At 40.2% G+C, this 24110-nt stretch overlaps 1 protein-coding gene across 1 annotated transcript; it reads left to right on the forward strand.

Annotated features, from left to right (window-relative positions):
• Positions 1-3346: 3346 nt before the first annotated feature.
• INSIG2 (insulin induced gene 2) lies at positions 3347-23869 on the forward strand. Its single transcript, XM_047873251.1, has 6 exons — positions 3347-3392; positions 9712-10104; positions 16988-17112; positions 20542-20708; positions 20874-20973; positions 21952-23869. The coding sequence occupies exons 2-6, from the start codon at positions 9861-9863 to the stop codon at positions 21991-21993; spliced, it is 678 nt and encodes a 225-aa protein (XP_047729207.1). The 5' UTR covers positions 3347-3392; positions 9712-9860; the 3' UTR covers positions 21994-23869.
• The last annotated feature ends 241 nt before the right edge of the window (positions 23870-24110 follow it).

Here is a 24110-nt window from a genome sequence, read left to right on the forward strand (position 1 = left end):
TTTTTTTCTTTCTCCAAAGTGGTGTTTGCAGATCTTTAGGGGGCATGAATATATTCTCAGTTATCCATAACTTCTCTGAAGAATTTTGAAATGATGTGATTTTAATTATATGACAACCTTCAAAATATTAATATAAGCATGTTCTGGATTATGTTGATAAACACATTATAACAGAGTATTGCTACATGATTTCTCTTCAGATTGGCTTGTAACTGTTTTACATTGATTAAAAAAAAAAAAGAGGGATGTATATAAATGACCATTTGCTCCAAATAAAGACCAAGTAATGGTGGGGTTCATTGTAAAAATATAGGTTTAATAAAAAGTAGTGAGAGGCTTGAGCCATCATGTGACATACAGTATTAAAAGCATGTTTTATCTAAAAATAATCCACTCTAGAGCGATGATTTAGATATTTACTGAAAGTCTTCAATTTCAAGAAAACACCTTTCATGTTACTATAACTTGAAGCTTACTTATTTTATGCTTTTGTTCATATTTATGTTACAGGTGTTTTGGTTTATAGAGGCATATGAGCTTAAGCCTAAGAATTTTTTGGCCCAGATTTATGTTTTAGAACAGTGTAATTTTTATACATTTAAGTAATATTAGGATAAAACAATTGAAGTCAAAACTAGGGATACATAAAAATTATTTATGTGTGGAAACACTGCCCTAGGATATTTCTATTACATTTCTGAATGCATCATATTGTGTTCTTAAATATTTAGCCAATATTTAAAATTGGTTCGCATTCCAGGGCTATGCATCATCTGTTGAATTTGCTGTGAGGCCAGGGAAAGTCTGGAAAGTATTAAAAACTCATCACGGATGATCATGAGATGACTGTATTTAATATCACTGCAGATAAAAATAGCTTTATTGAACTATTCAAATATGGCAATGTCAAAATTGGTGGGTTTTTTTTCCTCCTGATCTCTGTTGTCTTAAAAAAATTCCATACATAGCATACACATTATACAAAGCATGGTTTCAAGTACCATTTATAAGTCAGTGACTCCAGATCTTTATTTTCAGACTATTTGAATTCCAGATGCACACTTCTGGTGCTCTACTAGATACTTCTACCTGACTGTTCCACAAGTATTTCAAACTCAGTCAACCCTACATTCAAGTCTTGTGTTCTTGTTCTAGATCAATGGTGTTACTTCGACTCAAATTCCAAACTCTGACGTCATCTTCCACTTCTTTCTTTCCTTGAGCCTCTCACTAGTGGTTACCAAGTCTTGCCAATTCTCTTTGTACCCCTGCCGTTGTCTTCGTTTAGGCTTGCAACCAGATGTTGCAACCAGCTGACAGCTGCAATAACGCCTACCTAGATTCCCTGCCACCAGGCACCTGCTGTGCCAATCTAGCTTAAAATAGGAAGGACATATCAGAGAGTTTTCAGTTGACTGTCGGTTGACTGCTTCTACCTTGTGTGAGCTGGCCTAGCTTCATTTACTGGGACTTCTGTCTCACAAGGCTGTGAATTTATTGAAGGCAAAGGCTGTGTCTCATTCATCTCTGTGTCCCAGGGTTTAACAAAGTTCCTAGCATGCAAGTGGCGTGTGCCACATGCTGTTGAATTGTTGGCTGTACTGGTGAGTGGCTAAGGGCACAGGTTTTGGAATCAGATAGATCTAGGTTGAATTTTTGCCTCCTCTGCTACTTACTTAGTTGCTAAGTGCCCCTGGGCAAATTGACTCTATGACAGGGATTCTCAGCTCTTGTTGCATATTAGGATTACACAGGGAATTTATTAAAGTGGCTGAGGTCCCCTCTTCAGCCCAATTAAGTCAGAAGATATGGAGGACGAGGCTCAGACACGAGAAACTTTAATAGATCCACGGGTGATCCTAATATGCAGCCAGTATCGAGTATCACAGCTCTTGGCCTTAATCTCTCATCTACTATATAGTATTTATTTTAAAGAGGTTTTTGAGCAGGTGAAATGAAATGAAATTTGTCATAGTATCGGACATACAATATGTGCTCAATCATGATATTAATACACAACCTCAATCTCAGTTGCTATCCCACTCCCCACTGCCCTCTGGGGTTCTGCCTTCTTTTCAATTCCTTGAATGTACCAAGGTTTTCCAGCTTTAGTATATGTGCTGCCGAAGCGAGCACAAGGTTTTCCAGCTTTAAATAAACTAAAATAAATGCTCTGTAGGCTAAAATTTTCCATAAGGCTTTTCTTGAAGGCAATTTCTAAGTGTTTGAAAAAGATGAGTTAGGGGAGGCAGAGCTAGATGAATAGAACTTATATTGCTTTGCAGACAGCCTTCGTATCAGGACATCCTCAGGTTGTTTCTAGGTGCCCTTCTCTTTTCCTTTTAAAATTCTTCATCCATTCATATAATCTGCCCAGATCTTATTTTCCTGGGAGTGTAAAAACCTATAGGAGAGAAGTTTAAGAGCTAGAGGAAACATTAGAGAAAACAAGACAGATCATATTGCCTAGATGCATTTTGTTGCAGATTTAATTTCTACTTTAATTTTCGGAAATAAATGTACTGCTATCAAGTTTAGAAACATAAAAATCCATCTTATTTTTCACCAGCTCAAAGGAAGGAAAAAAGGAATTTCACTGACACTTTTATGCAAAGCTCTTAAGCAATTGTGCTAGGCCCAAATTTCACCTAAAACTTTCCTCAAGGCCATTGTAACCTCATCACATCCACATTATAGCACAACTTCTGACAAAGGGGGGGGGGGGTGGTTACAAGATTCTGTATTTTCTCTACTTTGCTATAAACCTCTAAAGCTCTTTCTACGAAAACAACTGTCCCCAAACGGTGTTACCTGATCGAACCTGGGGAACGATTATCAATAAAAACCTCATAAAGTGCTGTGGCATGGAGATGAGTCAAATATCCATTATGTTTTTATGACTTAGTGGGTAAAGGAAAAGCAAAAGCACAAAGATACTGAGAGTCACCGTCCTCGGCGGGAGAACCCGGCGGCCTACGCTCCAGAGCCCTCAATTCCCCTTGGAGCAAAGAGACATGCTGAGGGTCACGCCTCCCAGAGAGTGTGCGTGTGTCAGCGCGCGATTCTCTCACACCGCCCCCAGGGTCTGGAGACTCGTCACAACTCAAGGTGGCCTGAGCAGCAAACAACAGCTGACCCAGCCACCTCCCACCGTCTAAACAGTCCACGCCTACCAGCGGCCTCGGATTGCGCGAAGACCGGAAGCCTTTTTGCCCCGTCTCGCGGGCCCACCGACTGGTGCCGGTAGGAACCGGAAGTTCTTCTGCCCCGATCGTCAGAGCGCCTCCTCGTCGACGGCACAGGCGCAGTGGAGGTCGGGCGGAGTTGTGGGAGGGGAGGAGGAAGAGCGGGAGGGGGGCGGGAGCCGGTCCCAGAAGATGGCGGAGGCGGGGGTGAGTTGGGGTACCCTTGCGAAGCGCGGGGGACTTGGTGCTGAGGGAAGCGGCCTGGGGAGGGGGATGGCCTTCGGGGAGAGGAACTGCTTGTGTTTTTGCATCCTGGGAACCTTGCTGGCAGATGCGGGTAGCCAGGACCACAGATGGGGCCTGAAGGGCAAGGGGCTCCGCTTACCTGGAGAAGGGTCGGGGAGGTGCGGAAGGGGACAAGCGGGGTCGGGCGGCGGAGGTCATAGGAGAGGCCCAAGCTCCCCGGACAGTGGAAGAGTGTCGGAGAGGAAAGAAGGCTGGAGGACGCTGCGAAGGGCGACCCTGGAGATCTGATGAGGGTGGAGGTCGGCGAGCTGTCAAGCATAGAGCTGTCAGGACTTGGGAAGCTTGTAGCCAGAGAGACTCAGGTTTGGGAAGGGGATGGATCCAAAAGGTAGGTTTTGTAGTAAGTTTAGAATCCGCAGAAAGATGTGTTGATATTGGGTTGAGGAGTGGGACTTAGGCATTTTGGATTGGAATTGGACACCTTTGGAGTAGGTGTGTGGGTAAATGCAGAGAGAACTCTTGTCAGGACGTAGAAGTCGGTTGGTGATAGTTACTGGGATTTTAGGGTTGCTCAGTGGGGATTGGCAATCTGGAAAAGGAAAGCGGTGTGGATGATAGGAGAGGAGGAGGGGGGTGGGGAGAAGTGTGCTAATAAAACAAGGGATCGTGACCCCATGCCCTGTTAGTGTTGGGAAAAAGTTATGAAAGTATGGTGTAGCTCCCTAGACCAGGAAAATATACCATGAAGAGCTTACTATTTTGTAGGATTGATGAGGAGATGCTTTAAGAAGGAATGGGTAGACTGGACAGCTGCGCCACGGAAACTGGCCCAGATCAGTATTGCGATGGAGCTGAAGATTGCAGGGGAAGGCGTGCTCCAGTCCTAAGTACAGGAAAAATGAAGGCAGCCAAGCAGGCAGTGGCTAGATTGTTTTCCAACTTTGGCGCTTGGCTCTGATTGCCATCCAGTGAGTGAAAATGAGTGAAGGGATTATAGGCTCCCTGAATTATAGGATCTCCACAGAAAAATATTAGTCACGTACTCTTCCTGTTTTCCCCCTTTGATTCTTTCTCTGGACATTACGTTGACGAGTGTGATTTGTTGTACTTCTCAGTACACATCTGACATAAAGTGACCAAGCAGTGAATCGTGTACATTTGGGAAAGGGTTGATTCTTTTTAAACTGACAACTGTTGCTTTTATGTGTGGATCGGGCAGTAAAGGAGAGGATAAAATGTAGTTCAGAAATTTGGAGACCAGTTGTTTTCATCGTTATCAGAAAATTATTCCCAAATGATAGTGTAACCTTTTTAATGACTGAGATTTGACATTTAAAAGTAGTAATGGGATGTGAGTGCTGCCTGATTAATGGTTTCTGTGTTTGGATGTTGACGTAGAAAGGAAAGATGAATCGCAGTGTCTTCAAGGCACACATGTCTGTCTTTCTAGAAGTTTTAGTGTCCCTAGACTATGATTCACATTCGTGTGCTTTTATTTAAGGAGAGTTAAACTTTTGCATTGATGTAAGTGTGTTTTTCTTGTTGTTTATGCTTATTCTATGTTGAGAATGCCATTATAATTAAGAGAGCACATGATGCAAAAGATGTGCAGTAGTGATTTAATTTTATTATATGACAGGCAGTCATATACCTGAACTAATGTTTTTCCAGTTTTGATGATTTGTTATTGATGTATCTAAACTATCTGAACTATTTTTCTTTTTGTTCAGTAATGTACTTTATAGAAACTGTAGGTCAGGACTCAAGGAAGATGAAAAGCTTTTTATGTACCGTGGGAGATTTTTCTTTGTTAATTTTTGGAAAAAAACCCCACACATTATTTTGGTATTAACAGTATTTATCAGTATGACTTTAAAAGCTGCCACTTGTGTGGCACACGGATTGTTTTTGTATGATGTTCGTAGGTGGGGCACTGTGGTGAAATGAGAAAGAACTGTACATGAAGCCAGAGTGTTGGGGAGGTGGGGGAGAGCGCTAGTCCTGATACTACCTAGGATACAGTATTATCATCTCAGAAAGTTACTTAACATTTTTTGTTTTGTAAAATGGGGATTAAATACGCTTGCCTACTTACCAGGATTATTGTTGAGGATCTGTTGAGGGACTGTTCTTTAAATCTTTATACCAAAGACTTCTTCCCTGATCAGCAAATTATTTGTTGAGTAGTCTAAAGTTTTCAAATATAGACTTAAAAAAAAGTTGGTGAAGAATCAAATTTATCGTTGATGTAACAGTAATATTTAAAGTTATAGGTACATTTTGTTTTGAGAAAACAATTCCAATACGTAATCAGAAAACTGAACTTTACGTAAAAGTAAACAAATTGGGGGATACTTAATTCCAAGAGCTTTAATTTAAATAACTCACTTCCCTGTTGTGTGACTGATACTATAAACAGCATGCTTTTTTTTTTTTTTTTTTTTTTTTTTTTTTTTAGGAACTTAGCTGTTGGATGGTAGGGAGTGAGTGATCTTGTGGAATTTCTTATCCCTTTGATGAGTCTGGTCATTTCCAGGAGTACGCTTTACACATTCGTGGTAGCACGATCCAGTAGTACAGTCTTGATCTTGTCCCCTCATTTGACCACTTTGGGTCTCATTTGCTATGCTGGTAAAATGAGAAAACTGTGAGATCACTGGTTCTTAACTTTTCTTTTGGATCATCGACTTTTTGAGTACTTGATATAAATTGTGGAACTCTGCAGAAAAATGCACACACACACACACAACTCTTTTGTTTTGTATCAGGCTGACATACCCCCTAGAATAGAGATGGTCTCTCAGTTCCCTTCTGTTTCTTAAATTTTAGGATACTGTGATTCTAAAGCATTCTTTTATTTTTGTCTCCAGTAATTATATACTATTATATTATTATATAGTCATCAAAGTCAGCTTCTTGGGTTTTTAAAATATTAGCTTTTAATTAATTAATTTATTTTTTTTTTAACGTTTATTTTTGAGATAGAGAGAGACAGAGCATGAACGGGGGAGGGTCAGAGAGAGGGAGACACAGAATCTGAAGCAGGCTCCAGGCTCTGAGCTCTCAGCACAGAGCCCGACGCGGGGCTCGAACTCACGGACCTCGAGACCACCACCTGAGCCGAAGTCGGCCACCCAACCGACTGAGCCACCCAGGCACCCCAAAATATTAGCTTTTAAAAAACACTCAAACACCAAACAAATACTGTGTTACTTTTAAAGAATGAATGCTTTTGGGGTGAAGTAGGAGACTACAAACAAGCATTGCCAGGGAAGGTTGAATAAACATCTATGGTAGAATCACGTAAATAGTTTAGAAAGTCTCTAGCTTGAGGAAATAGTCTGTAGCAATGGTGGCTCTTAGTGGGAGGGCACTGCCCTCTGGGGGCATTTGGAAATCTAAGTAGGGCTATTTTTGGTTGTCTCGAGTGGGGGAGGGGGCATGCGCTGGCAGTTAGTGGGGACGAGCCAGGGACATTAAGTGTTTTGCAATGCTTAGGGCAGTTCCACACAACAAGGAATTGTCCTGCCCAAAATGCCAGTGCCCTCTGACAAACACTGGTGATTGTGAGCTGAGCCTGGCACAATTGAACAACGCTTTTTAAAGCTGAAGTTATTTTGCTCTTTTGGAAACATAATTCAATGCCACATATGCTTTGCCATTAACTCGCTTTTGGAAAAAGCACAGACATAAACAAATGATTTGCTAGAGGAATTGGGGCCACTTAAAATGTATATACACTCTTTGTGCTCGAGTGGCTGTTTTAACAGCAGGAGCTGGGGCGGGTTACTGTGTCTGCTGGAAGTCTGGGAAGTGAAGGAACTTACACAGTAAACGTTGGTGTCACACAGTATGCAAACTGGCCATAGGATTTTTTCTTCTTGGAAACATCTTTTCACACCTTGATGTAAAGGAAATTTCAAGACGTTGGTACACTTACGATCTTTGTGCTATTATACAGTTGCCCACTTATATTGAGAATCTCTTACACTTGAGTTAGTTTTTCCATGTCTATCATCTTTTCACTGACCAAATACCCTTACATGTATCCATGTGCTGAAAAACAAGTCTGAGCAGTTGGGCTGGAATGGGACTCAGGGTTTAGAGGGAAGAGGATGATGGGCTTTGGAGTCCGACCTAAGGTAAAATTCCAGTTCTGATACTGCATGTCATGTGACAATAAGCAAGTTTTGCTAAATCTCTTTGACTTTGTATTTGATTTGTGAAATGAGGATGGTAATACTTAACCTTTGGATGATTTTGAAGATTCGAGCTAACTATGTCTGGCATGGAGTAGGCCCTCCATCAGTGGGTGCTATATCAGTAGTCATGACCATGATGATGATGAAGAATTCTGTGGCTACTGAACACCTTGGCAAAAGTAAAGAGAACATACGGCATGCTAATATGCAGGATACGACAGCAAGGAAGAGTCTGCAAAAGCGGATCAGGAGGTGTTTTCTAGACTTTTGAGTTGGTATTGAAGAATATTTTCCCATGAATCAGCCATAATACATACTGCTTTCTGTAGTCCTCTAGGCTGTAGAGCTCAGTTATGCTGTAGACCAAGTTAGGTTTGTGAGGACTAGTTTGAGGACAGAACTCCCTCTGTGAGTGTTGGGCACAGAGCTTTGGATGTGGCAGAGGTTCAGGGAAAAAAATGTCTTTTGTCTGTGTTAATCACATGGAACTGATAGGCTGTGAAAGTTACTAGGACTCACAGATATTCTCATTTTCATACTGAATTTTTTTTTTTTTTTTTTTTTTTAAGAGGAAGAGGGGGAGAGCATGCGTGCCCATGCGTGTGAGCGGGAGAGGGGCAGAGGGAGAGGGAAGGGGTCGCAGGCAGGCTTCACGCTCAGCACCGTTTCCTGATGTGGAGCTCAATCCCACAACCCAGGGATCCCAACCTGAGATGAAATCAAGAGTCAGACACTTGACCAACTGAGCCGCCCAGGTGCCCCTACACTGATTATTTCTAAAGTCAGCACCCCCTCCCCAGTACCCAGTTTACACATGGGTTTTGTTTGCTCATAGAATGCATCAAAGGTTATTTGCCACGCACAAAGGAAAGATCACTTTGCATCAGATGTTATTTGCCACACACAAAGGAAAGATCGCTTTGGTTAGAGGAACAGATACCTAGACTGATGGTACTGGCACAGTTCTAAGCTTTGGGAGTCAAGAGCCGTGTGGCTCAGACTCCTTGGAGTCCAGCCATGGATTACCCTTCATTTTCTTCGTGTCCTTTCTTCTGCTTCCTATTAAAGATTTATCACAGGGGCGCCTGGGTGGCGCAGTCGGTTAAGCGTCCGACTTCAGCCAGGTCACGATCTCGCGGTGAGTTCGAGCCCCGCGTCGGGCTCTGTGCTGACAGCTCAGAGCCTGGAGCCTGTTTCCGATTCTGTGTCTCCCTCTCTCTCTGCCCCTCCCCCGTTCATGCTCTGTCTCTCTCTGTCCCAAAAATAAATAAACGTTGAAAAAAAAAAAAAAAAAAAAAAAAAAAAAAAAAAAAAAAAAAAGATTTATCACAAAAGCTCCTGGGGTTGCAGTCAGGGCTGACTGGGTCCAGGCAGGGGTGGGACACAGCTGTGGCCTGCCGAGGGCAGGCCAGGTCTGGTTTCTGTGCTTGATGTGTATGTAGGTGAGTGGGTGGTGGTCTGTGTTTTGTAAGATGCTCTTGCACGAAAATTCAAATACATAAGCGGTAAACAGTAAAACAGGTCATGTTGTTCCCCTCGGGAGGTCATCCTCATGAGCAAGTCACATGTTATTGTGGGCATTACACAATTTTCAGTCAGAATATGTTGATCTTACGTGTTAATTCTTTTATCGTTTGTAAAGTATACAGATTTTTACCTAAATCTCCAGGCCCATCTGTTGTAACTGATAGGGTTGGAGATTTAGGTAGAAGAAACAGAAACCTGGATTTTCATCTTCCAGACTCTGGTGGTACTGTCTCAGGTACCCTGCTCTGCTCTTCTCCGAGGTGGGGCAAGTTGTTTTTATTATTCATCTAACCTGTGAGCCTCACAGGTCACTTGTTCTGTCCTGGTAAATATATAAACACAGGTAAATTAAAAAAAAACACTTTTTTATTACATCATGCCTAAAAAATCCTTTTTAAGTCACTTCTTATTCAGTAAGTAACTAATTTACATAAATATATAAGCTTGTCATTTCATTATTAGTACTTTGAAATTAACTAGTATTGAAATCAGAAAAATTGCAGGATCACTTATTAGACAAACATTGATTTCTTGTTTCTTATCTCTTGCAGGATTTCTGGTAGGTCCTCTTTTAGGACAAGATGCTGTAACTGTAGGATCACCGGCCTGCTTCGATTCACAGACATTTGGTTTTTCCGCTGGGAAGGCTTTTTTTTTTTTTTTTTTTTTTGTCTTGCCGGTTTACTGAACTTATGAAACCATGGCAGAAGGAAAGACAGAGTCGCCTGGGCCCAAAAAGCGTGGCCCCTATATTTCATCTGTCACTAGCAGGAGCGTGAACTTGATGATTCGTGGAGTGGTGCTGTTTTTTATTGGAGTGTTTCTTGCATTAGTGTTAAATTTACTTCAGATTCAGAGAAATGTGACACTCTTTCCGCCCGACGTGATCGCGAGCATCTTTTCTTCAGCGTGGTGGGTGCCGCCCTGCTGTGGCACAGCCTCAGGTATGTGTAGGCTGCTTCTGTGATGCTTAGAAAGGAAGCAAGCAGGGCACATGAGTTGTGATGTTGTCTGAGCAGGACTTATTTTTCCTGGCTTTAATTTAAATGCAGTACGGCAGACCCGTTTTAAATGAGTGGTTTGATGAGTTTAGGCAAATGCGTGCAGTTGTGTGACCCACCACCACAGCCCGTCTGTGGCACATTTCCGTCACCCACGGACTCTCTTGTGCCCCCTTGCAGTCCATTCCCCACCCCCAGCCTCAGGCTTCCACTGATCTTTCTGTCCTTAGATTAGTAGGGACAATGTAATGTAATGTAAATGGAATCACTGGGTAGGTACCAGCGTGTCTGATTTCTGTCTGACCTGTGAACATTAAAAACTTAATCCTAAGAGGTACCTGGGTGGCTCAGTCGGTTAAGCGTCCGACTTCGGCTCAGGTCATGATCTCGTGGTCCGTGGGTTCAAGCCCCGCATAGGGCTCTGTGCTGACAGCTCGCAGCCTGGAACCTGCTTGGATTCTGAGTCTTCCTCTCTCTCTGCCCCCCCCCCCCACCCCCACTCGCATTCTGTCTCTCTCTTTCTCTCAAAAATAAATTAACATTAAAAAAAATAAAAAAAAAATTTAATCCTAAAACAAATCTTGCTTGCCTTCAGGTTGAGGTTTTTAACTTCTTAATTTTATCCTTTCTTCAACCCACCTCATATTAAGTCTTACTCTGAGTTATTTTGATGATCATTGTCACTGGTTTGAAGGGTTGGATCTGTGTGTGTTATGGCCTTGTTTTTGAAGTAGATGAAAACTTGAAAGATGGAGTAGTTTTATTCAAGTTTAAAGCTTCATGTGGGCAATAATTTACTTTCAAAATCACCCAAATTCGGAGCGCTAGGTGGCTCAGTTGGTTAAGCGTCTGACTCTCGGTTTTAGCTCAGGTCATGATCTCATGGTTTGTCGGTTTGAGCCCCGCATCCTGACAGTGTGGAGCTTGCTCAGAATTCTTTCTCTCTGCTCCTCTCTCTCTGCCCCTTCCCCGCTTGAGTGTGTGTGTGTGCACAAGCTCTCTCTCAAAGTAAATGAATCAACTTAAAAAAAATTTAAAGCTTCATGTTATTATGTTTTAGATTTTTGGACATGCTTTCTTCTTGGTATCTTGGTTTCAGATGTAGCTTAAGAATAGAGAATACTTAAAGAGATACGTAAGGTAGATTCTCTTTGCTTAAAAATCGTTATCCTATTTCAGGAGTTATTGTAGATCTTTTTTGGTGGACAATGTGTAATGAATAAGGTGGAGCATTTCAGAAAGCCTTTGTAATGCCGAGCTTCCATAATGGATACTCTTTAGCTTTTTCCAATGACGGAGACCAATAGATTAATAATAAAAAAGAAAGTGATAGAAGGGATCCATCATTGTGTGGTAGAAGAAAATTCTGATCGAGAGAGAAATTGCTTTTTGGAATGTCCACTTGGTGTCTCATATTTAATATCAGCGACACTGCAGTATAATGTAGATCCTTCTTGACTTCCATCCCAGAGCTGGAGGTTGAAGAGTGAGGAGTTAGGTGTGAGATGTTTTAGAATGACCTCGTGGAATCTAGTGGACAATTGCATGGATTGAAGGGCATTTTTGTCGTAAGGTTCCAGTGTGGTTTATGAATCGATGTCGCTATCACAATATTCACATTAAGGTTTGTAAAGGCAGGGATTCTTAGTGGCCCCAAGGTCATTACATTTTCTGAGAGAATAGGCAAACTAGTCCAAATACAGGAGAAAGCAAAATTATATTTTATCATTCTCTGTCATATCTACTAGCCCTCATGTATTTTCTTTTTTTTTCATCTAAACTCAAAAGAGAAAAATTAAGTTTTCCCACCATCTTTTTCTAGTTTTTTTTTAAGTTTATTTATTTATTTTGAGAGAGAGAAAAAGAGGGAGGGAGGGACAGAGAGAAGGAGGGAGAGAATCCCAAGCAGGCCCTACATTGTCAGCACCCAGCCCGACGCGCTGTGTTCATGTCCTGAACTGTGAGATGACCTGAGCCAAAACCAGGAGTCAGACGCTTAACTGACCAAGCCACCCAGGCACCCCTGGTTTGCTTATTTTCTCCTATGGTATAGCTGCTGTCTGGCTACTAATTGAAGCTCTTTGGGACTTGGAAGAACACATCTTTTCAGGATAGACGAAAGGAAGGTCAGGGGAGAGAAATTCTTATTGAATGCCTCCTCACATGCTAGGCACATCCCTTAACCCCAGGGATGTGTAGGGCAACTTTGGGAGTGATATTTTGGCATTGTGCCTCCTTTGGGGGAATGAGGAACCTGAGATAAAGAGAGGGTATCCGTGAGCCCAGGGTCTGAGGGCCAGTGAGTGGTGCAGCTAGGTCAGATGTCACATGCTGGAGAAGGGGAAGAGAAAGCTACTCACACTTCCCTCTCCTCAGGGTGTCTCTTTTGAAGCTTGCAGATGAAGCGCCGGGCTTGGATGGAACATAGTGTTGTGTGATGTACGTTCGTGGGGGGGTGGGGGGTGTGCGGGGGCAGGGGGGCAAGTGAACTTGACTGAGGTTTCATTGTACCTCCATTAAAGAGAGGACCAGGGGCTGTGTCCTCCCCTGTGGTGTGGGCACTTTTGCCACAAACTCATATTTAGGAAGGAAGAGTCCAAATGTTAATGCTGCATTTCAGTCACTTTGTCCCTGCTTTCCTTCCTTTCCCCAGCCACTAGGTTTGTCACACTTGCAAACTTCACAGCTCTCCATTTGGGGTATTTACACTTACATTTCTTGCTTAAGTGTTTCTTCTGAAAGCAGTGCATTCCACGAGGTAACTGGGCAAGTGAAGGTAGAGAGGCATTTGGAAATCTAGATTCCAGTTAACCCTGCTACTGATTTTGTTGGGTAGGTCATGGTATTTAGTAAATGAGAGCAAAGTACCAGATTTGTGAAAGTTGCCAAAGGTAGAAAAATGGATTTCTGCCCCTCCTGCCCCCAATTTTAGGGAAAGTATCAAGGAAATAAAAAGTCAGTGGTATAAGAAACATAGCGCGTACAAGTTGACATGCGTTCAAAGTATGTATATGTTTTTCTGTACATGTGCTGGAATGCATTTTCAAAACTCTAGGTTCTTAACCATCTTAAGTCAGAAAAACTGAAAATTGTACTTTCATTTTCCTGTCCAACAATATTCATAGATTGAGCTCCCTTCTGGAGGTTCTCCAGAATCACCACTTTCTACATGCAAACCAAAGGGCCCCTGGTTATTTGCTACCTTTCCCTATAACACAGTGCTGGAAAATTGGCTAGCCATGCTTCTAGAGGGACACCCAGTAGAGAAGTCTGGTAAATTGCCTTTGCTCTCATTTTCCTTTTTATGGTTCTCTATTTTTAAATTTAATAATGGCTGGTGTTTCAAGCTGATTAACTTCTCTGTGTGTGCAGTGCGTTAGAATCAGTTAGAAACCTCTTGAATGTTACCGAGGGCTGCAAAGGAATCTTTCTGAAGAATGAATAGAGGAAAAAGAGAACCATCATTGTGTGAGTAACATTAACTAGAGAAACTGACTCGAAAAATCCTAAGTAACCAAATTATGTTCAAACCTATGAAGCTAATGTCTAATGTAAAAAGAAAAAACAAATCTTTCCAGGTTGGCCAGGCAGTCATTTACCCAGTTCCTGGGGAGCTCCGCAAGACTTCTCCCGCTCTTACCTCCAAGTGTCCAACTTCTGTGTTTCCTCCGTCTCTTTCTTGGTCCAGGCAGGCCCTCTACCAGTCTGATGGGAATTTTCAATTTTTTCCTTTTTGGCTTCTGATTTTGAACTCTGCCTGCTACCCCGTCCTGTGTGGTGCACTTGGTGCTACTGTAGGAGCGTGTTCCTACACGCTCTATCTGGTTCAAACCAAATCTGGTTTGAACCATCTGGTTCAAACTCAATGGCATTATTTCCTGATTCCCCAGTGTCTGCAGGGTGAAGTCTCTGATATGGCCCTTGCCGACTTTTATCTTCCTCTGAGGCTTTCTGAAGCTCCCTTTTTGCTTGAAGCTTACAACTTGCAGGTGATAGTGCGTATTTGGCAATTTCCGTGCTTTTCCTCAAATGCTTCCCTTGGATTAGAAAGCCCTTTCCACACGCTGACCTGCTGAGCACTGCTGCCTCAGGGCCACCTTTTCTGTGAAGCTTTCCTGAAACCCCAGCACCCCACTTTCCCTCAGCACATGCCAAGAGAGGACTGGGCCCCCACCAGGCGCTGTCAGTGCTACCCCTAACGTATTACTGTATTGAATTGTTGCTGTGATCACTTTGGGGCTGGGATCGTGTTTTGCTCTTTTTTCTTTTCAAATCCCCAGCAAACGTCAAGAACGAGACACATTATGGGAGCTTAAGTATTTATTGAATGGAACGTTGCTTATCCTGTAGCTGTTTTCCGTGAAAGTCTATCTCGTTCAGTGGCTTTGTTTTTTCAGCCCCCTTTCCTTGCAAAACATTTGATTTCACTGTCCCTTGTAGTGTATCACTGAATTAAACACACTTCCATCCAGAAAACATGATGACTTAATATTGATGTCTTACAGACTTATTCTGGTTTTGGCTTGGTAGGCAGTAACTGGTCCCTGGGAAATAGCTTAAATCTATCCCAAGCAGTGTTAGTTTGCATCAGAGAACCCTGCGATTAAGCAGGACGATGTTTGCATGTAATGTTACACTGGCACGATTTTAACGGTCTCTCTTGTTAGGATAAGAAAGTGGAGAAAGACGAAAAGAGGCCCAGGCATACTTCTGCTGAGCTCTCAAACAGTGGAGCCTCACTGAGCTGTAGATATTGTGATCAGACTCTGCCATGCCTTTATTTAAAGGGAAGGAAGAAGACATTTAATGGGAAGTGACAGGCTTCCTCCAATTCTCCTTCTCAGGGAGCATCCGAGAACCATGCATACTCAATGGATTTGATTTTTATTGGCAAATCCCAAGGTTGGCAGCGTGGCAGTTTAAATTCCTTTTTGTGTTTTTGCTTTCTCTCCTCAGTTGTCTCTCCCTTGTGAGTCTGACATCACATGCATACAAATCTAGTCAATTTTACTTACTTATTTCTTTGCACACACGTCAGTATTCTCTATGTGATAATTCTTTACCTATGGCATCAGCTGCTGAGGAAAATTGACTTGGAATGCCTGATCTTAGTTGATTTCACTCAGCAACAGGCAGAGGGAGGAGAGGGAGAGCGAGAGTGAGGAATGATATGAGCTGTTAGTTTCATGACCCCTTGAGAAAAAAAAAAAAAAAAAGAGGTAGCATTCGTTTAGATATATTTCAACTGTTAGGCATGCTTGGTGCCATTTTAATTTTGTAGAAATTTGGAAGTGCTGTCAGTTAATCTCACAGGATTTTAGAGCCGAGAGTTTTAAATAGGAATAGGATATGAAAGTTTTAAATTTACTAACAGATTTTGGAGGTCTGCATTGCTGAAATTTGTTGTTAATCTCTTGATGGTCTGCGAACCCGCTATGCTCAGCAAAAGCCTAACTCAGGAGAGCGCTTTCAGATTTGTAGATTAGGACACAGATACATCATTGTAGCAGCTCACCTCCAGATGGTAGACTGCTCCACTGGTCTGCTAGCCTGCGATTTGTGATATTAATTGATTTTCATTTTTCCTTAATGATTGGATGCATCATTTGTTAAGGTATAGCTAGCCACTCCCGGGCCAGGCAGGGGTTCCTGGTCCTCAGGCACTCAGATCTTGGTACAGTAATTTCAAGATACATCATAGGTAGCATTGGGCCTTCTAAACATGCTTTTCAACTATTGTAACAGTTGTGTCTTTAACTTAATGGCAACATATCCATTATGTTTTTAGGAAGTTTAGCAAATCAAAGCTGCCTAGCTATTTCCTGTTTAATTTAATCTGTAAAAGTACATTTTCCTTATAACTTGCTGAAGACTGTTTTGATTCATTAAGGTCTTTTTTTAATGACTAACTTAGCTTTTAAAATCCTCTCCCATTAAATGAATAAAATGTTGAAGTTTGACAAGTATTTTAATTAAAAATCGGGTGCAAGTATTCTGAGTCTCAATCATAGACATTTTGCATACAGTTATTCATAACTACACACTTAACATTAAAGATGTTTTTTCTAAAACTAAGAAATGTACTAAAATCATTCCTCCTTATCTTTTTAAGAGTAAATTTAAATTTTAACTGAAATTTATAGTTCTTATAGATTATATTTCCTAAGTTTTTTCTATGTGCAGAAGGAGGCTCAAATGTAGATTTCTGTTGTAAGTTTCCCCGTTTTGACAATATGACGTAGAGTCTCATTAGAGGGCCAGGGTGCAGGGGAATGTTGGGACCCAGCACTGGGTGCAGGAGACAAGCGGGAGGAACTAAGATAATCTGTGTAGCAGGACAGCCATCGCCATCCGAACGACCATGGTGTGTGTGATGAGCTTATTATATGCGTTTACGCTTCTAGCTTTCTTTAGATAGTTTGTGGCATTATATAGCATGTTTCATGGTTATGTAGTTTAGAGAGAACATTGCTTAACTGCCAACTGGTTTGATGCTTTTCAAATCTCAGGGATAGTAGTAGTAGAAAAGTAGCATGAATCATCTAGTGCAAAGTGCTAAATTGTGAATCATGCACTGAAATGGTGCTCTGCCAGTTACAGTTGAGGATACTGTGGTAAGTAAGCATTTACAGCACTTTCTTCAGCCGTGGTATCTTTTTTCTTTTGGGACGTAAGTTTAAAAATATCCGTGATTGATGTTAAGTAACTTGAAGAGATTTTTAAACAGTTTTTCAATTGGTTATGGGGGTTGTAGCTCTTTTAGCTTAAGTTTTGCCGGTATAGCATTGGAGATGACTTAATTTTTTTTTTCTCCTTTTTTCCACAGCTGTGATTGGGTTATTATACCCCTGCATTGACAGGCATCTAGGAGAACCACATAAATTTAAAAGAGAGTGGTCCAGTGTGATGCGGTGCGTAGCCGTCTTTGTTGGTATAAATCATGCCAGCGCTGTATCCTTTCTGCTGTAACAAAATGCATAATCACAAAGCAGCTCCAACAAACCAAAGGTTAAACAGTCCCTTGCAACTTCACTGTTGTCAAACTGTGCTGTGTCTCCTTAGCCAGAAAAAGAATGTGTGCCGTGTTGTTGAAACATCACAGGAGCAGCTGTGGGCTTACAGGGAGGGGTAGAGCCTTTCATTTACATCTTCAGTATCACTTAGAAACTTCTCATGTTTAAAAACTGTGCATGTTTTTCTTAAATTAGCTTACTTCATTACTTCCGTATAGTTTCGGTAACTCTGAGATTGAAACAGGTACATTTTCAAAGGATTTCTTTCCTCTTTTTTCATTTAAGACTTGCCAAAAAGGACATGTGGTGGCTTCATGCTGTCTTCTTTTTTTTTTTTTTTAGTTTGTTTCTAACTTAAGGAACCTGTATTTTTTCAGAAAAAGTCAGACTCATCTATTGGTTCTAATCAATGCCAGCAAACCACATAAATGTCCTTAAAGGTGGCATAATGAAAATATTCAGCTTGGACATTGACCAAAAAGAACTTTTTTGCTTAAGGTACATATTTTTAAAATTTGATCATTTAAGGATTCTGACAATTTATTTTGTGATTAATGAGTATTTTTTTTTTTGGGGGGGGGTTCTTATTTAAAAATCTGTTTAATGTTTATTTTTGAGAGAGAGAGAGAGACAGAGCTCAAGTGAGAGACGGGCAAAGAGAGAGAGACAGACACAGAATCCGAAGCAGTCTCCAGGCTCTGAGCTGTCAGCACAGAGCCTGACACAGGGCTTGAACTCACGAACCATGAGATCATGACCTGAGCCGAAGTTGGATGCTTAGCCAACTGAGCCACCCAGGCGCCCCTGAATGAGTATTTTTATAGTGTCCTTGCTAGAAGGGTGAAGTGGCCTCTGTTTCCCTTCTCCCCACTGTCTTCTCCCCAACAGCACAGAAAAAAATGTCAACCCCAGAACAAACGTTTTTGGCCTCATAAGGTTTTTATCCTGTCATCCTCCCTGCTTCTCTTCTCCCCCACCCCTGACTTTCCTTTGTAAAAGAGAGTCTGGGACATGCTAGTTCAGTCATCCCTTTTTTCTAGAAGATGTGGCTTAGAGAGTGGAGGGGCAGGAGCTCTGGTGCTGGGATGAGCGTGGAATGCGGGCCAGGCTGCCCAGGGTTCCTTCCTGTGGCTCTGTACCAGGCTCAGGGCTGGCAGTTAGCTGGAGAGAGGCGAGGTCACGTGGCAGGTAGATTCCTTGTCTTTTACAGAAAATACTGAGGTATTCTGGAAAGGCTTGGGAGGAGGAATGGAGGCAAGCGATAGGGTCCTCGATTCCACAAACACATCTCCTTTCTCTTCCCAATTGTGTTAGCCCTTAGGGCTCTGTGAATTTGGAAGGCCCTCAGTGGCGGTTATTATTTTGGTTTCCCATTTCCTTTTACATGAAAGAATTTCCTAACATGTTTAGCTTGGTGACATCTTTGAGATTTAGGATTTTATAACAAACAAATCTAGTGATTAGAAGGGTTTAAAAAGATAGACTCCTGAAATATTCTATCTAGAGGACAACTAGAAATCACCCAGTTCTACATTTTCTTTTTAAAGATAGTAAGACAAATGAAAGCTGGAGGGGTTGGGTACTTTGCTAAAGCGTTCATACCGCAAGGCTAGGACAGAGCTGAGACTGGATCCCGGAGATCCTGACTCGAGTTTACGAAAGGCTGCTTCTTCTATTCCAGAGCCCTATAAGCGGGTAAATTCCTCTCCAACTGGTAGATTAGATGGCTCTACTGTAGATGTTTTAGGTGTTTTTGAATAGAGACATTTAAATAGCCTTTTCTGGGATTTAAAAACCTTTATATGTCTAATTTAAATTTTTTGCTTTGGTCATTTTCTTTCTCTGTCAATGAAACACTTGAATATAGCAATTTTTAACTGTTCTGCCTGCCCTTTAAGTAAAATCCAAAATGTTTGCAAAATTTTAGCATAAATTTATAATGTAGACTTGATATTAGGTCCCTTAGATTTGAGAAATGACATGATACTATTTTTCAGATTAATGTGTTTTACCTGTTTACCTTATTTTGCTTTGACCCTGAATGAAGTTAATTTAGTTATCATAGGTAGCACTGAGTTAATATCAAATTCTGCTCTTTAAAAGCATGTTTATTGCATAGAAAAATCAGAGCATATAACCTTTCCTTTGGAGTTTTAGGTATAATGCCTGCTAAAGAATAAGGAAGCTTTTCCAGAAAGCATACAATAAACTATAGGTTTTTTGTTAAGTCAAGCCTAATCAAGAAATGACCTTGAGGGAGTGGCCAACAATAGCCCTCGGATACTGAGAAGTTAAGCAAACCTGAATTCCAGGTTTTGGAGATACCAGATGGTGTGGTGGGGGAAGGGGGATGGTGGAGGATGTTAAAAGGAAGTAAGAAATAGTTTTGTACGCATTTTTTGAACTTCTTCTCTCTTCTCTAGTTGCAGCATGGCCAGTTAGCTTGGCGAAATATCTAGTCTCCCCTGGGGAGCTGGATATAGTGCCAAGATGTGGCCTTTGGGACATAGATAATGCCCTTTTAATGATACTTGAAATTAATTCCTTTAGTGTAATCCTCTAGCAAAGAAATGAGAAAATTGAATTTGTAAAGCTTCGTTTTTCCCAGAGATTTTGGAGTAGAAAAGGGCCGTACATTTGTGAATAGATGCTTAAGTAGGTGACGGAAATAAAATATCATTTGAGCAAACTGTCCTATACCAGAAAGTCTCAGGCACCAAAATAGCTTGGCAGGTTGCAAGATAATGTTCACTTCAAGGCTTTATCCTCAACAAATTAAAACTAGAACAGTTGACATAATAGAAAGGGATACTGTGTCCTTGGTACTCTTGTTTCTGAACTGCATTATTATAAAATGTGTCTGTCAGTAAATCATATAGAGAATGTGGTACCCTGTTAAATAGCTGTCAACTCTTCTATTTTCAAGTTCTTGTATGATTCTCAAGTAATTCTGAACCTGTTTGAGAAGTGATATTGGTTTCTTTTTTAGCAAAAGTATGTTCCTTTAGCAATACTTGTGTTCTGAGGCTTCTGGTTACATTTTTAGCCAAGAAAGCATTTCTCAAATAATGGGTCTGATCTTATAATTGTGACTGTTAGATAGAGTGCAATTTTTTTTTTTTTTTTTTAAGGAATTACAGGTAGGTGGGATCTATTAATGAAATTATCATGCGCTCTGTGTATCTTTAGTAAATATCAGAGAGAGTTAGTATCACCCAGTGTCAATATGTTGTATGAAAAGACTGACCACGCTCTGGAATAAGCAATCAATTCCCGTCCCAACAGTAACATCTCTTATTTTAGAAAAACGAACAGGTGGTGTTACGTGGTTACAAGTTTTAAGATGATTCTTTAACACAGATCTCAGAAAGTGGATTTTGATAACAACATACAGTTGTCTCTCACACTGGCTGCACTCTCCATTGGACTGTGGTGGACATTTGATAGATCTAGAAGTGGTTTTGGCCTTGGAGTAGGAATTGCTTTCTTGGCAACCTTGGTCACTCAACTGCTAGTCTATAATGGTGTTTATCAGTAAGTATTCTTTTTGGTGCTTGTTTCCTAAAATAAATGACAAATGATTTCAGAATTGAGCTTTTAAAATTGGGTTAGCCATTTTACAGAGTAACAGCTTATTTCCATTAATAAGTGTCATTGTACTTCCTCGGTAGGTTGTTAAAAACATTTCTATTATTCTAGATATACATCTCCAGATTTTCTCTATGTTCGCTCTTGGTTACCGTGTATATTTTTTGCTGGAGGCATAACAATGGGAAACATTGGTCGACAACTGGCAATGGTAAGCTGATGCTTATTTCATCTGTTATTGAGATGGGAGACAGGTCTTCTCCAAACCAAGCATACTAGAAGTCAGAGGAACCACTGGACAGAAAAACTAAAATGTGTTACGGATAAGGTGCTATGACTTATCCTCTAATTTTAAAAAACTAATCTATAGGTTTCTACTCCATCAAAGAGACAATTTTAAAGGTGAAAAGAGACATGACTAGTAACTGTGTTGCTTCAGTGGTTATAAATTAGGACCGTCTCTGGCAAATCAAGGTGTTTGATCATTTTAGTTAAAAAGAAAAAGGACACTGTCGATAACCCCAGTCATAGATGGCAAGGGTCAGACAGAAGCATTCAAGGGCCACAGCAGTTTCATGAATAAGTGCTGTCACTTTTATCGTTGTAGCCAGCTAGGCGAATTGAGTGGCTTATGTTACTGTCGTTTTAATAATCTAGCCACCCAGTTATCTTAAGCCTCCTAGTTTCCTTTATTTTGAATTGTGGGTGTACATCTACAGCTGTACTTTTAAAATAACTGTTTTGACCAGAAGATTTTGCTAATGTAACAGATTTTTTCCTTGAAATTGTAAAGTTATTTGAGAAAATATTATCTGAATTCACTGTATCAGTCCTGTCATTAAGTTCATGACCTTTCCTTTGCTGATTCACCTTACTGAGCACTCAAAGAAACCCATTCTGCTTCCTTTCATGTTGTAAGATTGATCTGAATCATACTGTTGTTATTTGCTTGAAATGCAGTAACCTTGTCTTTTGCCTGCATTTTCTATGTCTCCTTTCACTTCTAGACTGTGAACTTTCTTTTTCCCTATCACATTTGTCATTTAATTCAAATCATCGCATAACTCTCAGATTCTTTGGCAGATAAAGTGGGCATGTGTTAATAAAGTATTAATTTTTAGTTTATATGGAAATTGGTATCCCAAATAAACCTTAATCTGTTAACCTTTTAACCTTTTAATTTTTACAGTATGAATGTAAAGTTATCGCAGAAAAATCTCATCAGGAATGAAGAAGGCAAAAATATATCTTTTGTACAGAAAAACAAGCTGAAAAGGGCATGATAGCTATACCAACAAAACGTCAGACTGTAAAATTGCTAGGATGCAGTTTTCCCCTTGATTGGTGTATAGGTGTGTGTGTGTGTGTGTGTGTGTGTGTGTGTGTGTGTGTGTGTATGTGTGTGTGTTTATATATATGCATATGTATATACACATATATGTATATATACACAAGTATATACGTGTATATATACATATATATGTATATATTTACACACACATACATACACACATATGCACATATGCATATACATGCACATACGCATATATTACTGCAATCTGTGATTGCTTCATCTGTAAATCAGTTACAAACCTTTATGTATTTGACTTAAATAACTATAAAATATATATGCACTACATTAAAAACATGTTCATTAATAGATGAAATTTTTAAATTAATTTTTTAAACATACCATATATTGTATCACAATGTTGATGTGCCAAAATATTCTGTTATTGTCATGCAGAGTATAAGAATGCTTGAACTGTTAATAAACTTAGTGAAATAAAATAGGAGGAAAGCCAAAAAAAAAAAAAAAGAAAAACAAAAATGGAAAGCTGGCATATTCTCTTTTGCTTACTGTTGTGCCTTTTTATTTTTCTAATCACAGCAGTATGAGCTATGGGTGCCCTAATGTGTGGTTAGTTTCTATTTTAATGTTGTCTCAGAGAGCTTTGGGTGTTTTAATTTATAATGAAAATGAACGTCTGTAGAACATTTTCAAACCTGCATTACTGGAGAGAGTCCAAAAAAGGGATTACACTGGAGGTAAAAGTGTTGAGCAGGAGAGGTTATCAGCATTAAATTGTTTTAAGTCTAATCTGCGAGACTATATATAATTAAAAGAAGGTACCGTTGGGAAATTTAGCTGGAATGAATGTGTTTTAGAAATACAAAAATGACCTTTTACAGTGCCACAAAGTGTTAAATGATATTGTCATTTGTAATACAGAATCCCATTCCTTTTGCACATGGAACACACAAAAAACCCCAAACTGATCAAAATGAAGTTTCTAATTCTCCTGGGTTCTGTAATCTGTTGGGCTCTGTAAAGCAAACCACATTAGCCAGGCTGGGTCATGTGACTGATTATCATTGGAATGCCATCTGGGGAATGGATGAGCACATCACTTTTTAGGTATTCATATGCCCATTAGTGAGTAGTTTAAGCCTGTTTAAGAATGTACTGAGATGGCATATTGTGCATGTTAAAGATCTTGATAACAGTTTTGTGCATCTCCTTCTAACACCTGGAACCATGTAAGTGTGGTTTAAACATATTTTTAGCTAAATTTTTTCCCAGTTTTTATTGATGGCAGTTGTCTGATACAAAAGGGTGGAGCTTTCTGCTTACTGTGTGTGTGTGTGTGTGTGTGTGTGTGTGTGTGTGTGTGTGCGCGCGCACGTGCACTGCGTTGAGTGAGAGAGAGGATGTACATGTAAAAATGTATGTGCATGTGCCCATGCTCTCATAATACGTCAACTAGATATCTTGTAATTTTTGGTTTTAAAACCATTGCTATCAGTCTGAGATCTTGTATGCCAAACTTTAATCTGCTTTTACGTTTTAAGGCTGAAAGTGAGAAAATCCTAAAAGGATTTCATATTGAATATATGTACACAATCTTAACTATAGTGGTGGTAAACATACTACTATAATTTATTATTCTATCTTCCAGATAATGTTATTCATTTAGAACAAATAAGGTATATTTTTAGAATCAACTTTGTAAGCACTATAAATCTTTAATAAGTTATAAGGTCTATGATGTGTTTACTTTGAAAATTGCTGTTAAAAGCAAGATGTATTAAATATATAATTATCATCTTGGTTAAGAGTCTTTTTTTTCTTCCCTGTGGTAAATCTTAGAATCTAATACGGATGATTAATTTAATAAAAAATTAACATGTATGGTTGAATTTGCTAAGAAATAATGAAAGGGAACCAAGTCGAGTGTTATAGGAATTGAATGATTATCATTTTGGAATTCTTAAATTATTTTTAGATCATCTAGAAAACAAGATATTGATGGCAAAAATAAAATTGTTTTGATATTTTGATAAGTA

This window comes from Prionailurus viverrinus, chromosome C1 (genome assembly GCF_022837055.1).
Source record: "Prionailurus viverrinus isolate Anna chromosome C1, UM_Priviv_1.0, whole genome shotgun sequence".
In the NCBI taxonomy this organism is placed as follows: Eukaryota; Metazoa; Chordata; class Mammalia; order Carnivora; family Felidae; genus Prionailurus; species Prionailurus viverrinus.